Source organism: Lampris incognitus, chromosome 13, assembly GCF_029633865.1.
Source record: "Lampris incognitus isolate fLamInc1 chromosome 13, fLamInc1.hap2, whole genome shotgun sequence".
Classification (NCBI taxonomy): Eukaryota; Metazoa; Chordata; class Actinopteri; order Lampriformes; family Lampridae; genus Lampris; species Lampris incognitus.
The window spans coordinates 2,225,330-2,240,355 of NC_079223.1; the positions used below are offsets into that span (position 1 = coordinate 2,225,330).

The window sequence follows — 15,026 nt, forward strand, 5'->3', positions numbered from 1 at the left end:
TGATGTATGTAATATTCAGACTGTCATCTCAAATAGGGAGACCAGGGCAGAGAGAGTTTTGAGCAGAGAGTCTTATTTGGTCCCTTTGAAATGTCTTGGTCTGTAGAAAGGCCCAGCCATGATGAAAGCTAAACCCGACTCTGTTAAATATCTGGGCACTTTCAAGTAAGATCTTATTCTTCTAAGATGGAGCTGCCCTTCTAGCTGAAGCCTCTCCTCCACACTACAGTTTCATCCACTCTATACGTGGATGAGAGTGGTGGAGGACTGGCAGCCATTTTCTCAGATGTTTTTAAATGTACGTGCTTGCATCTAGGCAGTTTCTTATCCTTCGAGTATCAAGCGATCTTATTGGAAAGTCAATCTTCTGTGTTACTGGTTACTATTTATAGGCCCCCAAAGCATACAGCCTTATTTTTACCTGAAATATCCAAACTATTGTCGAATTGTTTTACTAATTATGACAGAATTTTATGTTTGAGGACTTTTATTTGCATGTGGCTAATGCCTCACACGGCGAAGCTGTGGCGTTTGTACAGCTTCTGCTTTCCTTTGATTTTATTCAACATGTTGTTGGGCCATCCCACAACCTTGGCCACACCCTAGATTTAGTTATCTCTAGAGGCCTGGATATTGCTGTGGACAAAATTGTTGATACTGATTTATCAGATCACTACTGTTTGTTTTTTCACATGCTTGTCTCTGACTTAGCAAAAAACAACACAGCGTGTATCATAAAAAGATGTTTTCTTAGTCCTTCTGCAGTCATTAACTTCCCTCATCACCTGCACAGTCTTCCTCTGTCAGCTGATATTTCCTCAGTGCATGATAAAGTTAACCACTTCAACTTTAAACTAGAGTCAGCTCTCTACATAGTGGCTCCTATGAAAACTAAGAAAAAAATCACAAACTACAGAAATACCCTGGAAGACTGAGCAAATACGTTTGCTCAAGAGGGATTGCCATAGAGCACAGCGAATATGGAAAAAAGTAAGCTTACAATCCATGGCGAGATTTTTAGAAAATCTATATTTGTTTATAACAAAGCTCTGCGCTGTGCAAGGCAGGCTTATTTCTCTGGCGTTATAAATGAAAACCGGAACAAATCCAGAGTCTTATTCTCCACAATCGATCACCTTATAAATCCTCCCCAGTCTCATGAGCAGTTATGCCCTGCATCTAAATCAAAATGGGATGAGTTTGCATCATTCTTTGATAATAAAATCATGAATATTTGAGCAGGTATCATGAATAAGGTTGTTAATCCAAACAGTCAAACTACTAGTAACGACTCTTGGAGAAATCTAATTTCCTTTTGCAAAATTAGTGAAGAGGAACTTCGTAAAACCATCTTGCAGATGAAGTCGTCCACCTGATCTCTGGATGCAATTCCCAATGCCTTTTTTAAAGAGGTCTTAGATAGTTTGATTGGGGATGTTTTGGATATTGCAAACTGTTCTTTAGAATCGGGTATCTTTCCTGATTCACTGAAAACAGCTATAGTAAAGCCCTTACTCAAGACGAATAATCTCGATCCGTCGGTGCTGAGCAATAATAGGCCTATTTCTAATCTGCCTTTTCTGGGCAAGATTTTGGAAGAGGCAGTCTATAAACAACTGGATGGGTTTTTGCATGAAAACAATATTCATGATAAATTTCAGTCCGGTTTTAGAAAAGGACACAGTGTTGAAACAGCACTTGTAAAAGTAGTCAATGATCTCAGAGTGAGCACTGAGCGCTGATTGGATTGGCCTTTCAGGCCCTGCCATATCATGGTTCTACACCTCACTGGCAGAAGCTATTTTGTTAGTCTTTCTGACCATGTCTCAGACAAACATGTAATTTTTTCAGGTATTCCGCAGGGTTCCATTCTTGGTCCTTTATTGTTCTTCCTGTACATGCTGCCGCTTGGGAAAATTATCTGTGATCATGGAGTGAATTTCCATATGTATGCTGATGATACTCAGTTATATTTATCTGTAGCGCCAGATGACCCCAATGCTCTCAATCCCTTGATGAATTGTCTGTCTAGTATTAAACAATAGATGAGTGAAAACTTTCTCAAATTGAACGAAGACAAGACAGAAATTCTCATTATAGGCACTAATGCACAGAGACAAATTATATCAAGTAAAAATGGAAGTCTGGCTGTACAGAATAAGACTGTAGTAAAAAACCTGGGCGTCATCGTTGACTTTGAGCTGAATTTTAAATCACATATCAACAATGGTACAAAGGGTGCCTTTTTTCACCTAAAACATATTGCTAGAATTAGACCCTACCTCTCCCTGGAAGATGCCAAAAAGGTGACGCATGCTTTTATCTCTTCGCGTCTAGACTATTGCAATGCACTTCTTACTGGTTTACCTAAAAAAAAGTTATCGATAGGCTGCAACTAGTACAGAACGCGGCAGCAAGGGTCGTAACAAAAACCAGGATGAGAGATCACATGACCCTAGTTTTAGCATCTTTACACTGGCTTCCTGTAGCATTGCGGATTTATTTTAAAATTATTTTACTTGTGTTTAAAGCTCTTCATGGTTTAGCACCCTCATACCTATCTGACTGCTTATCTGATGATGTTCCGAGTGGCTCTCTTAGATCCTGTGGTGCTGGCCTGCTCAATGTCCCTAGAATGAACTACACGAAGTATGGCGAAGCAGCATTTTGTTTTTATGCACCGACGGCTTGCAATAGATTCCCCCAACAAATAAGAGAAGCTACATCCATAGATAGTTTTAAGAATTAGCTCAAGACCCATTTTTATACTCTTGCTTTTAATTAATTGCATTTCTTTTACTCTTATTTTTTTATCTTGTACTGTGGTTTTATTTCTTGCCTTGTTTCATGTTTTGCCTAGGTCTGTATTTTGTTACTTTTTACTTATTTTATCTGTATTGTTATTGAGTTTTATTGTTTCCTTGTTTTTAATGTAAAGCACTTTGAGCTACATTTTATATATCAAAGGTGCTATACAAATAAAGTTTATGATTATTATTATTCCACCATCACCAAGCGACCAGACAGCTGGGGTAAAGAAGGCCTTTGCCAGCATCAACCCATGCAAAGCTGCGAGGCCAGACAACATACCTGGGCATGTTATTAAGGATTGTGCAGAACAGCTGAAAGACGTTTTTGCAGACATCTTCAACACCTCGCTCAGTCAAGCAGTAGTGCCCACCTGCCTCAAAAGTGCCACTGTAGTGGTTATAGGGATACACAATTCCCCTTATTGAGCTGGTAGGAACGTTTGTTTACAGCTGCTGTTTTCTCGGTTCGGGTTTACAGTGACACACTTCCGCTGCGCGGGTTTTTGTTGTTGTTGTAATGGGGGAAGGAATAAATGGTGCACGTTGTGTAGCCGAAAGAGAAAGTTGTCACGACTCCTGCTTGAGCTCCTCTACACTGGTGACCCCGACGTTTGTCTCTTGGTAGTTATCAGAGACAATCTTTCAGACGAACATGGTTGACAAAATCAGCGCGGTTTCTCTCAAATTGCCAGAGTTCTGGGAGTCATCGGCAACGACATGGTTCGCCCAGGCGGAAGCGCAGTTTGCTATCCGCAAGATAACGGATGATGCTACGAAATACTACTACGACGTGGTATCGGCGCTCGAGTGTTGGACTGCAACTAGAGTGGTGAGTCTCCTTACAAATCCTCCGGCGGCAGACAAATACAAGGGGCTCAAAGACCACCTCTTGAAGAGTTTTGAACTGTCCGACACCGAGCGGGCCCACCGCCTCTTTTCTCTGCAAGGCTTGGGTGACAGCAAGCCATCCGAGCTCATGCACACAATGCTGAATCTGCTGGGACCGGCGCACACACCTGATTTCCTCTTTGTCCAACTGTTTCTGCGACACCTGCCTGCTCAGGTGCGGGCCGCTTTGGCTAACACCAGCATTACCGATTGCTGCAAGCTAGCTGAAGAAGCTGACAAGTTCTTCCTGGCCAGCCAACAGCAGCACTGCGCGTCTGCGCTCACCCCTGCCCCCACCCCCACACGCCACCACCTGGTGACTCCATGGTGGTCGCCGCGGCAACCCCCGGTCGGCGACAGGAGCCCGGCCTGTGCTTTTACCATGCACAGTTCGGGGCCAAGGTGAAAAAGTGCAACTCCCCGTGCAATTTCAGCTCGTCGGGAAACACCAAGGCCGGCGCTCACTAGTGGCCATGGGCGTCGGCGTGGAGGACAACAGGCTACTTTTCCTGCAAGACTCAATCTCGGGGCGGCATTTCCTATGCGACACTGGGGCGCAGAGGAGTGTCGTACCTGCATGGAGTGTGGACGCCCTGTCGGGCGCTCACGGCCCTCCCATGGAAGCTGCTAACGGCAGCTCTATCCGTACGTACGCCACGAGGCACATTGACATGTGTTTTAACGGACAGCGGTTCAGCTGGGATTTTGTCACCGCCGACGTGGCATTTCCCCTCCTCGGTGCAGATTTCCTTTGTGCTCACGGGCTGCTGGTGGACGTCAGGAATCGACACCTGATTGACGCCGTCACCTTCGCTTCACACGCGTGTGCACTCAGCAATACAGGCTCCGTCAGGCTGTCCAGCATGCTCTCCAACGAGGACGTGTTTCTCCATCTTCTCTCCGAGTTCCCTGACCTCACTCAGCCCACATTCTCGTCATCTACGACCAAACATGGGGTTGAGCACCACATCATCACCACTGGCCCGCCGGTGCACGCCCGAGCTCGGCGCCTCAACCCGACCAAGCTCTCCGTCGCCAAGGCGGAGTTCGAGAACATGGAGCGCCTCGGCATCATCCGCCGCTCCAGCAGCCCGTGGGCTTCACCCCTCCACATAGTGCCTAAGGTGGCGTCCATGTGGTGACTACCGTCGGCTCAATGACGCAACAACACCGGACCGCTACCCGGTCCCTCACATCCAAGATTTCTCCGCCCACCTGGCTGGGAAAGTGATCTTTTCCAAGGTGGACCTCGTCCGTGGATACCACCAGGTGCCCGTCCATCCCGCTGATGTCCCCAAAACAGCTGTGACAACTCCGTTCTGACTGTTCGAGTTCCTGCGCATGCCGTTTGGGCTCAAGAATGCCGCTCTGTCCTTCCAACGCCTCATGGACTCAGTGTTGCGGGACCTGCCTTTCCTCTGTGTACCTGGATGACATCCTGGTCGCTAGCGCCTCTGTGTCCGAGCACTTGTCCCACCTCAGAGCCCTTTTCGAGAGACTCAGCCTGCACGGGTTGATAGTTAACCTGGCCAAATGCCAGTTTGGTCTGAGCAACATTGACTTCCTGGGCCATCGGGTCACCAAGGACGGGGCGGCCCCCCTTCCAGCTAAGGTGGAGGCCGTCGCAGACTTTCCACGCCCACACACAGCCCAGTCCCTCCGGGAGTTGATTGGCATGGTGTCCTTCTACCATCGGTTCATCCCCCGGGCTGCCGATCTCCTCCGCCCCCTATATGAGGCTCTGAAGGGCACAGCCCCCAAACACGCCATGGACTGGTGTTCAGAGAGGGACACGGCTTTTCAGGATGTGAAGGCCGCCCTGGCTGACGCGGCGATGCTGGCACACCCTGTGTCTGGAGCGCCCATCGCCATCACGACGGATGCTTCGGACTACGCTGTCGGCGCGGTTTACGATCAGCGGGTGAGCGGCGCGTGGCAGCCGCTTGCCTTCTTCAGCCGGCAGTTGAACCTGAGAGAGCGCAAATACAGCACCTTTGATCGTGAGCTGCTTGGCCTTTTCCTCGCTGTTGGGCACTTTCGTTTCCTACTGGAGGGCCGTCAGTTCACGGCTTTCGTCAATCCCAAACCGCTGGTGTTCGTGATGGCCAAGGTGGCAGAGCCGTGGTCAGCCCACCAGCAGCGACAGTTGGCCTACATCTCAGAGTTTACCACCGACATGAGGCATGTCGCTAGGAAGTCCAACCCGGTCGCCGACTGTCTCTCCCGGGCCATCGCTGGTGCCGCCCATTTGGGACTCGACTACAGCCAGATGGCGGCTGACCAGGCCGCCGACCCAGGAGTGCAGGCATGCAGGACCGCCCTCACAGGGCTGCAGTTGGAGGATGTGGCTTTCGTCGACGCCGGCGCCACGCTCCTGTGTGACGTCTCTACGGGTCAGCCCCGCCCCGTCGTTCCGACTGCTTGGAGGCGGCGGGTCTTCGACGCAGGCCATGGGCTGTCTCACCCTGGCAGAAAGCCTTCACAGAGGTTAGTGGCAGCAAAGTTTGTCTGGCATGGACTCAAAAAGGATGTGAGGGACTGGGCTGACACCTGTGTGGAGTGCCAACGCTCCAAAGTGCTCCGGCACGTCAAAGCGCTCCTGACACCTTTCACGGTACCTGAGAGGAGGTTCGGCCACGTGAATGTGGACCTGGTAGACCCCTACCCCCCTCCCGTGGTTTCACATACCTGCTCACCATGGTGGACAGGACCACGCGATGGCCAGAGGCCGTCCCGCTTTCGTCCACGACAGCGCCTGAGGTTGCCCGAGCATTCATCGGAACCTGGGTCGCCCGCTTTGGCACCCCATCTGACCTCTCCTCGGACAGAGGGCCGCAATTCACGTCAGCGCTCTGGGAGGAGATGGCCGCAGGTTTAGGGGTGAGGCTCCATCGCACCACAGCGTATCACCCTCCATCGTTAATGGATTGGTCGAGAGGTTCCATCGCTCGATGAAGGCCGCATTGCGGGCTACCCTCAAGGACGACCGCTGGGTCGACAAACTGCCTTGGGTCATGCTTGGGCTCAGGACGGCCCCCAAGGAGGACCTCCAGTCCTCTTCCGCCGAACTGGTCTACGGACAGCCACTTCGGGTCCCGGGGGATTTCCTTCCCACCGCCACAGCTCCCTGGTCCGCCAGCTGCCAACGGACTGCGCTGCAGGAGGAAGCCAGGGCTTTTGCACCGGTCCCCACTTCTCAGCATGGCGGCTCTCAGTCCTATGTCCCCACGGAGCTGCGGTCGGCGGAGTATGTTTTCATCCATCACGACGCGCACCGCGGTCCCCTGCAGCCACCCTATGACGGCCCATTTCGGGTACGGGACACTGGAGATAAGCACTTTGTGGTGGAGGTTGGCAGCAGGCTGGAGTGGGTTTCTGTGGACTGCCTCAAGCCTGCTCACCTGGACTTAGACCGCCCTGTTGGTCTGGCCCTGCCTCCACGGCGGGGGCGCCCCCCAGCCCTGCCCCCCTCCCCCCGCCCCCTGCTTCCCCAGCCCCTCCCTTTCCCCGGTCCAGCTGTGAGGACTCTGCTGCTTTGCCTGCGGTTAACCAGCCCCCAGCTCCTGTTCAGCGGAGCCGTTGGGGCAGAGAGATCCGCCCCCCTCGCCACGCTGACTTTTCCTATTAAGGCGAGTTCTGGGGGGACGTGTGTAGTGGTTATAGGGGTACATAACTCCCCTTATTGAGCTGGTAGGAACGTTAGTTTACAGCTGCTGTTTCCTCGGTTCGGGTTTACAGTGACACACTTCCGCTGTGCGGGTTTTTTTTGTTGTTGTAATGGTGGAAGGAATAAATGGTGCACGTTGTGTAGCCGAAAGAGAAAGTTGTCACGACTCCTGCTTGAGCTCCTCTACACCACCATCATTCCGCTGCCCAAAACGTCAAACCCAGCCAGTATGAATGACTTCTGCCCTGTGGCCCTCACGCCCACAGTTATGAAGTGCTTTGAGCGGCTTGTCATGCAGCACATCAAGGCCTGTCTCATGGCAAACCTAGACCCCTACAGTTTGATATGGAGCCAACCAATCCACGCAAGACGCAACATCTACCACACTCCACCTCACTTTGTCACACCTGGACGGGAAAAACACCTATGACAGGATCCTCTTCATCGATTTCAGTACCACAATAACAACAACAACAATATAATAAACTTTACTCATATAGAACTTTTCTAAAGAGGGTTACAAAATGCTGCACAGAACATAATAATAATGGCCTGTCCAGGGTGTCTCCCCACCTGCCACCCAGTGACTGCTGGGATAGGCTCCAGCATCTCCGCCACCCTGAGAGCAGGATAAGTGGTTTGGATAATGAATGGATGGATGGATAATGATAATAATAAACATTTTATTTAAAGTCGCCTTCCATGACAGTCAAGGTCACCTCACATCAAATACAGTAAAACAAAGCAGTAGAAGTCATTAGTGGAATCAACAATAAAACACAATACAGCACACATCAGCAGGAGTTGAAAAAAAAAGATGAATTTGATGCTGTTAAAGTGAGTAGTGGGCTTTGGGCAAAATATTCATTTTAACTGCTAATTCTACCAGTCAAAGACAGAGGTAAACTAGCCTATCTTTGAATGTCACGTAACCCCAGATCCAAGGTCTCCCCCTATTTCTGCCGTTTTGTAAAACAACTGATCAAGCCGTTTCTGGCTTATTATGGTGCAGAAAGGCACCCAGAACCAGTAAATCGATTCTTCAGAGGTGCAAATTCAATGGTGGACTTTCTCTGCCAAATTTCCAGATGTATTATTGGGCGACACAGATTAAAAAAATTTCACTTTGGCTTAATTCAACGGATCTGCCATGGCGTAAGTTAGAGGCATAGTCCTGTGTTTCATCTTCCCTAATGGCTCAGCTTCTGTCCTGGGTACGACGTTACACTGCAACTGTCGGGTCGTCGGCAACTAAACCGGCACCCCCACTTCAACCCTTGGGTTGTTGTGAGGAGGGTGTGTGGACACCCGGCAGGACTAGAAACAAAACCTGACAAAAAGCAGATGAGTTCCTCTGTGAACCAACGGCCATCCATACCTGGAGAGGAGATAGGGACCACCAGGTACTCCCCCTACTGGAACACCATGATGACTCAACCTCTTGTTGAGGCATCAGCTGTGCTCCTACCACCTCCATAGGTTACGGAACTAATGATGATGATGATGATGAATAGCTCTGCTTACCTCCCCTATTCCAACCAACCCCTCTGGCTTTACAAACAACCAAGTGGTACATTCCACCCTCGAAATTTGGTATGAAAGTTTGGTATCAGTTCAGGACGCATTTTAAATTTATTTCAGCATCCACTTTAGCTCCTGCACTGAGGAATCATTTATTTTGACCCTCGTCTACAAATTCCACCTTTTCTGTATCGCATGATAAAGGCCTGAAATTTTTTAAAAGATCTGTATAAGGACGGTATCTTTCTTAGTTTTGCAGATCTATCATGTGAATTTCATCTCCCACCTTCTCACCTCTTTGATTATTTTCAAATTAGGCACTGCATTAAATCTTTGTTTCCACTTTTCCACTCAAACCCATCCCAAGTCAATCCTGGGATGAGTTTCTCAGCGCAGACCCCCATCGAAAGTCACTCATTTCAAAGGTTTAATAAAACTTCTCTCATGTGACAGTTCACCAGCCACTAAAGTCAAGGCTGCCTGGGAGCTTGAACTGGGCTTGAATCTGGATGATGACTGGTGGGATGTTGCATTTAACAAAATTCACACAAGCTCAACTTGCACTCGACTCACACTCTTACAGTTCAAGGTACTATTTAGGGTTCATTTTTCCAAAATGCGATTGTCACAAATGTATCCCAATATCATTGACAGTTGTGATAAATGTCATGCTTCATCCTGCAGTCTCACCCATATGTTCTACTCCTGTCCTTTATTATCTTGTTTTTGGCAGAAGTACTGTGATACTATGTCAAAATACTTTCAAAAACTATAAAAGTCTCTACCCACATTGCCATATTTGGGCTCCCAGAAGGCTACTACCAATTCACCTCTAAGCAGTTAGATGTTCTAGCTTTCACTTCCTTACTGGTGAGACGCAACCTTCTTCTCCACTGGAAGTCTACCAAAGCTCCCTCCAGCAGTCAGTGGCTCAGGGATACCATGTCCTTCTGAAGCTACAGGAGATCACATACGCTGTGAGAGGTAACTCTGATAACTTCTATGGCAGATGGCAACCCTTTTTGATAGGGAAATGTCACCTTGTTGGCTGCTGATCCTCTGGCCAGTGATCATGTCACTATTTGACTGGGTGTTTTGCAGACATTCCCGGTCGAGTCTTGGAGAGGTTTCACGTTTGTCTGCGGAAGCGCTTGGATCCCGAACCCTCATCTGCCTCCTCTGTGTGAACGAGTGTCTCATCTGTCTCCTCTGTGTGAGAGAGTGTTTTTGCGTAGTTTAGTATGTTTATTCTAGTTTGCATTTTTGCCTGCCCTGTGTGGCAGTAGTCTTTTGTTGTGTGCTGTGCTGAAGGCCAGTAAAGTGACTAGTACTCACCTCTGCCTCTTCTCTGCAATTGGGTCCAAATACACAGCATTACAAATAGTCCCCAGCACAGGTGCACACCATCACAGGCCAGTCAAGGAGATTCGGTGCAGGTGAACCAAAGCACCAATCAGGAGATGGGAGAGCCCAGATCACAGACCATGACAGGTGCACCTAATCACAGGCCAACCAGTACGCAGGTGCCACTCATACTGGCTGATTGCAGGCCGATAGTGAAATGTCACATGTTGGCTGCTGATCCTCTGGCCAGTGATCATGTCAGTACCCCCCCCCCAGGGACGGATTTCAGACATCCCAAAACCAAAGGACCCAGCAGGACAGAGGGGCCCAGGGGGAGGACAAAGGGCCCGGGGGGGGGGACGAATGGGGCCAGGGATCTCAAGCCAGTGGCCCGAGGACTGGGACTGATTGGGAGGGCAACCAGGATGCAGGAGGCAGAGCATCTCCGGCGGACGGGCAGATGGATGATGCCGATAGTACTGCCATGGCTGGAGGGCTGCTGGGCAACCGGACTCCGGAGGAAGCGGGATGGCTGCTGGGCAACTGGACCTCGGAGGCAGCCTGGCAGCCGTGGGGGAAACGGGCCTCAGAGGTGCCGCAGGGGAAACGGACCTCATAGGTGGCGTGGCAGCCGCGGGGGAAACGGACCTCGGAGGCCCATTCAGCTTAATGGGCACATGAGTCAATACATGAGCAAAACTCAGAAAAGAATTGGGAACAACACCAGAGGGTCAAAACATCAGCTACTGGTTGATAGAGCGGCCACCTAAGACTCTAAGACCAGACAGACCAACCTGAACACAGCCTGAATTGACAACAAGAAAGCTTATGATTCAATACCCCACACCTGGTTACTGGAGTGTTTGGCATTATACAAAGTCAAGAGGACACTAATAGCCTTCATCAAGAACTCAATGCAGCAGTGGAAAACAACACTAGAGGCCAACTCAAAAACGATCACACAGGTAACTATCAAATATGGCATATATCCCTGCATTATCCCTGTGCACTATCCCTGCTGCTGCTCTGCAGACTGCTGCTCAGTCAGATCATCACAAAGAATGTATATGGATACAGGTTCAGAAGTGGAGTTACCATCAGCCACCTCCTATGCATGGATGACATCAAGCTGTATGCCAGGAATGAGCGAGACATTGACTCGCTGATCCACCTCACCAGGCTCTACAGAGATGACATCGGGATGTCATTTGGACTTGATAAGTGAGGTCAAATGATGGCAAAAAGAAGAATGGTGGTGATGACTTTAGGGGTTGACTTTCCAAATGGCAGAATAACAGACACAGAGGACAGTTACAAGTACCTGGGTAATCTACAGACAAATGGAAACCATGAGAAGGCAGCAAGGGTACCAGCTCCAGCCAAATACCCCCAGAGAGCAAGGTAGGTCCTAAGGAGCCAGCAAAATGGGAAGAATAAGATCCAAGCCATCAACACATATGCCCTACCAGTTATCAGATACCCAGCTGGAATAATAAACTGCCCAAAGGGGGAGGTAAAGGCCACAGATATCAGGACATGGAAATTCCTCACAATGCACGGAGGGTTCCGTCCATAGTCTAGCAGCCTGAGACTGTATGATAAGCAAAAAGATGGGAGCCGAGGGTAAGTGTTAGAGCAGGGGTGGGCCATCTTATCCAGAAAGGGCCAGTGTGGATGAAGATTTTTGTTCCAACCAAGCAATTACACACCTGTGTCTCCTAATCAAGTTCCTCAGCAAAGGCTCGACTGGTTGAGTAGTGGGATCAGATGTGTAACTGCTTGGTTGGAACAAAAACCTTCACCCACACCAACCCTTTCTGGATAAGATTGCCCACCCCTATGTTAGAGCCACTATCAGGGATGAAACAAGGAACATCCATGAGTACATCACAAAGAGGCCCCCCAGGATGGACTGCTGAATGAATATCACAGGCAGCAGAAGACCGAGTTGGGAAGAAGAGGTATCATGGAAGATTATGCCCATCCATGTGTTGTATGACCGACAGATAGAAGACGTAGCTGATATTGAGAAATCCTACCAGTGGCTAGAAAAGGCTGGACTGAAGGACAGCACAGGGGCTGTGATCATAGCAGCACAAGAACAGGCACTTGGGACAAGATCGGTTGAGGCAGGGGATGCAGGCTGTCCAAAGACACCGCTGAGACAGTCCAGCACTTAGCTGGGAAAGCATATACTGAAAGGCATAACCAAGTGGCTAACCCACCAGACATCGTGGTGGTCGACAAAGAACAGAAGACAGCAGTAGTGATTGAAGTAGGAATCCCAAGTGACGGCAACATCATGGGAAAGGATATGAGAAGCTAGAGAACTCAACCCGGTATCACGTCTTTTCGTGTCATACTCACGAATGATTAATCTATGGATTCGTGCTGTGCAACACGTATTTTTAAACAAAATGCTGTTCAGCACAAAATACAACTGTATTTCAGTTGGAAGGCTGTTTCGTGTCTGCACTGCGTTTTTTCTTCGGTCAATCGGGACTCGGGAGCGCAGAAGCCTTACAGGTTAGGGTTAGGGCCGGAGAGGATCCGTCGCATATCGACCTGTGGATTTTAAAGACATCTTTAACATTTCTCAACACAAAAACACAAAAGTGTCGTTGATTCCGCAACAATATGACAGGCTAATGTTGCGCCCATCCGTTTTCATTATTTCTCCTTCGATTCTGAGAAGTCAAGCTTGTTTTGGTCGGCTTCAATAGCGGAAGGCTACGTTAGCCTACCCATGATCCTCAGCGAGTTTGAAAGTCGTGCCGAGTGTCACACAAATAATGGAAAATTCATGTCCATGTACACGAGCCAACAGATTAAATGTCGTGACTATTTCACGAACGGGCATGATACCGGGCTGGAGAGAAATACCAAGAGCTGAGGGAAGAACAAGATCGGATGTGGAAGGTGAAATCCACAGTAGTCCCAGTGGTAATAAGAGCACTGGGGGCTGTGACCCCAGACTGGGAGAGTGGCTCCAGCAGATTCCAGGAACAACTTCCGAGGTCTCTGTTCAGAACAGTGCGGTCCTCAGAACATGTAAGATACTGCACAGAACCCTCAGACCCCCAGGCCTCTGGTAGAAGACCCGAGCTTGAGGAAGACACAGTCGCTATGAATATAGCAAAATACAGACCACAATTCAGAGCTGTTACTCATCAGGCTGGTTACATCTGGAATAGGACGGACTTTAATTCCCGAATGATTACATTTGAATTTTGATTCATCCTGACTCGGTGTGTCTTAGTTAGGCTAATGTGAAGGAGACAGTTCTGTCATGAGAGAGCCATCACCCATTAGCCAAACTGCTTATCCTGCTCTCAGGGTCATGGCATGCTGGAGTCTATCCCAGCAGCCCCTGGGCGGCAGGCAGGGAGACACGCTGGACAGGCCGCTAGGCCTTGTTTATTCATATTTTAGTTTTGATTGCAGAAAATGAATGTTGATATGTTATCTGTATATATATATATGTATATACATATATCTGTTTGATAGTATGTTTAATGTTTTTGAAAAGTTAAAGCTCCCATCTCGCTGTCTCTCTGTCTCTCATCCTCTATCCATCTGTCTGTACCTGTCTCTCTAGATGACTGAGGTTATCATTTATTTAACTGATAAGACAAACCTGCTAATAACACAAATGGATTTGACGGCACATGAGACCTCAGAGTGCCGTGGATTCTGGAAAACAGGAAACAGGAAATAAAAGAAAACAATTGAGAAAATGTCACTGAAAGCAGTGATGTCACAGCCAGTGACCTTACAAAATGTCTTCTGGACCAAGAGCCCCAAGGCAGACAAGGACTCAAAAGAAAGAAAGATCCTTCCCTAAAAAATATTTTTCATCATTCGAATCAAAAGTAAAACCAAACACAAAACTGTTAAGACCCACATTCCATTTGTCACACACACACACACACACACACACACACACACACACACACACAGTAGGCCTTTTTTAGTCTCTCTCTCTCCAACATACTTACCCAGTGCGAGCAGGGTAGTTCCCTCCGTCTCCTAGTGGGGGTGCTACTGTGTTGTGGCGCTCAACTGGGTTTTCCTGTCGTTTCTGCCCCCCCTGGGCCTCAGGCCTGTGGACGTGGGGCAGGTGACGGTGATTTGGGGGTATCAGAGCTCCAAATGCTCCTGTTTGAGCCTGCTGGTCCAAGCTTCCTGTTCCTCTCTCCTCCTCTTCCTGCTCCACCTCGGGGTCCCTGGCCCTCACCTCGCAGTGGGCGCTGACCAGTAAACCCAGTATCAGCAGCAGCTCTCCCACAGCCATGTCCCTGCTGTCGCTCCACTCTGCCGAGTCCAGACAGGAAGCTGCTGTTTTATAAGTGGCTGCTGCCATGACAGGCCCCGCCCACTCTGGGGAGGAAAACAGAAAGCCCTGCCCCCATTTCCCCTGACGCTTCATCCAAATGTCTCCCTCGCCCCCTCGCCCCCTCTCCCCTCTCCCCCAGTGTTAGTCTTTTCTGCGGGGTAGTAGACAGAGTTTTTCAGCTCGGGGACGATTTGAAAACATGCTTGTTCTTCTAAATACGTTGTTAGAACTCCACGACGACCTTTTCTGAAGCCCTTTTTCCTTTGATGAGCTGCATGACAGTAAGACGCACACATGTGAACATCAGCTGCTGGACGGCAACGGCAACCACATAAATGTGCTTTTCAACTCCCCCCCTCTCTCCCTCTCTCTCCCTCTCTCTCCCTCTCTCCCTCTCTCTCTCCCCCTCTCTCTCTCTCTCCCTCCCTCTCTCTCTCTCTCTCTCTCTCTCTCTCTCTCT

At 49.1% G+C, this 15,026-nt stretch overlaps 1 protein-coding gene across 6 annotated transcripts in view; it reads right to left on the reverse strand.

The window, feature by feature from the left end:
• LOC130122856 (multimerin-2-like) overlaps nt 1–14,534 on the reverse strand; it is a 220,075-nt gene extending 205,541 nt beyond the window's left edge. For 5 of the 6 annotated variants that reach the window (XM_056291905.1, XM_056291903.1, XM_056291904.1 and 2 more), the window contains exon 1: nt 14,229–14,534. In XM_056291905.1, coding sequence (XP_056147880.1) covers nt 14,229–14,524 — 296 coding nt within the window. In that variant the 5' untranslated portion in view covers nt 14,525–14,534. The remainder of the gene's footprint in view (nt 1–14,228) is intronic. The other variant, XM_056291906.1, reaches the window with a different exon arrangement.
• Nucleotides 14,535–15,026: the final 492 nt, after the last annotated feature.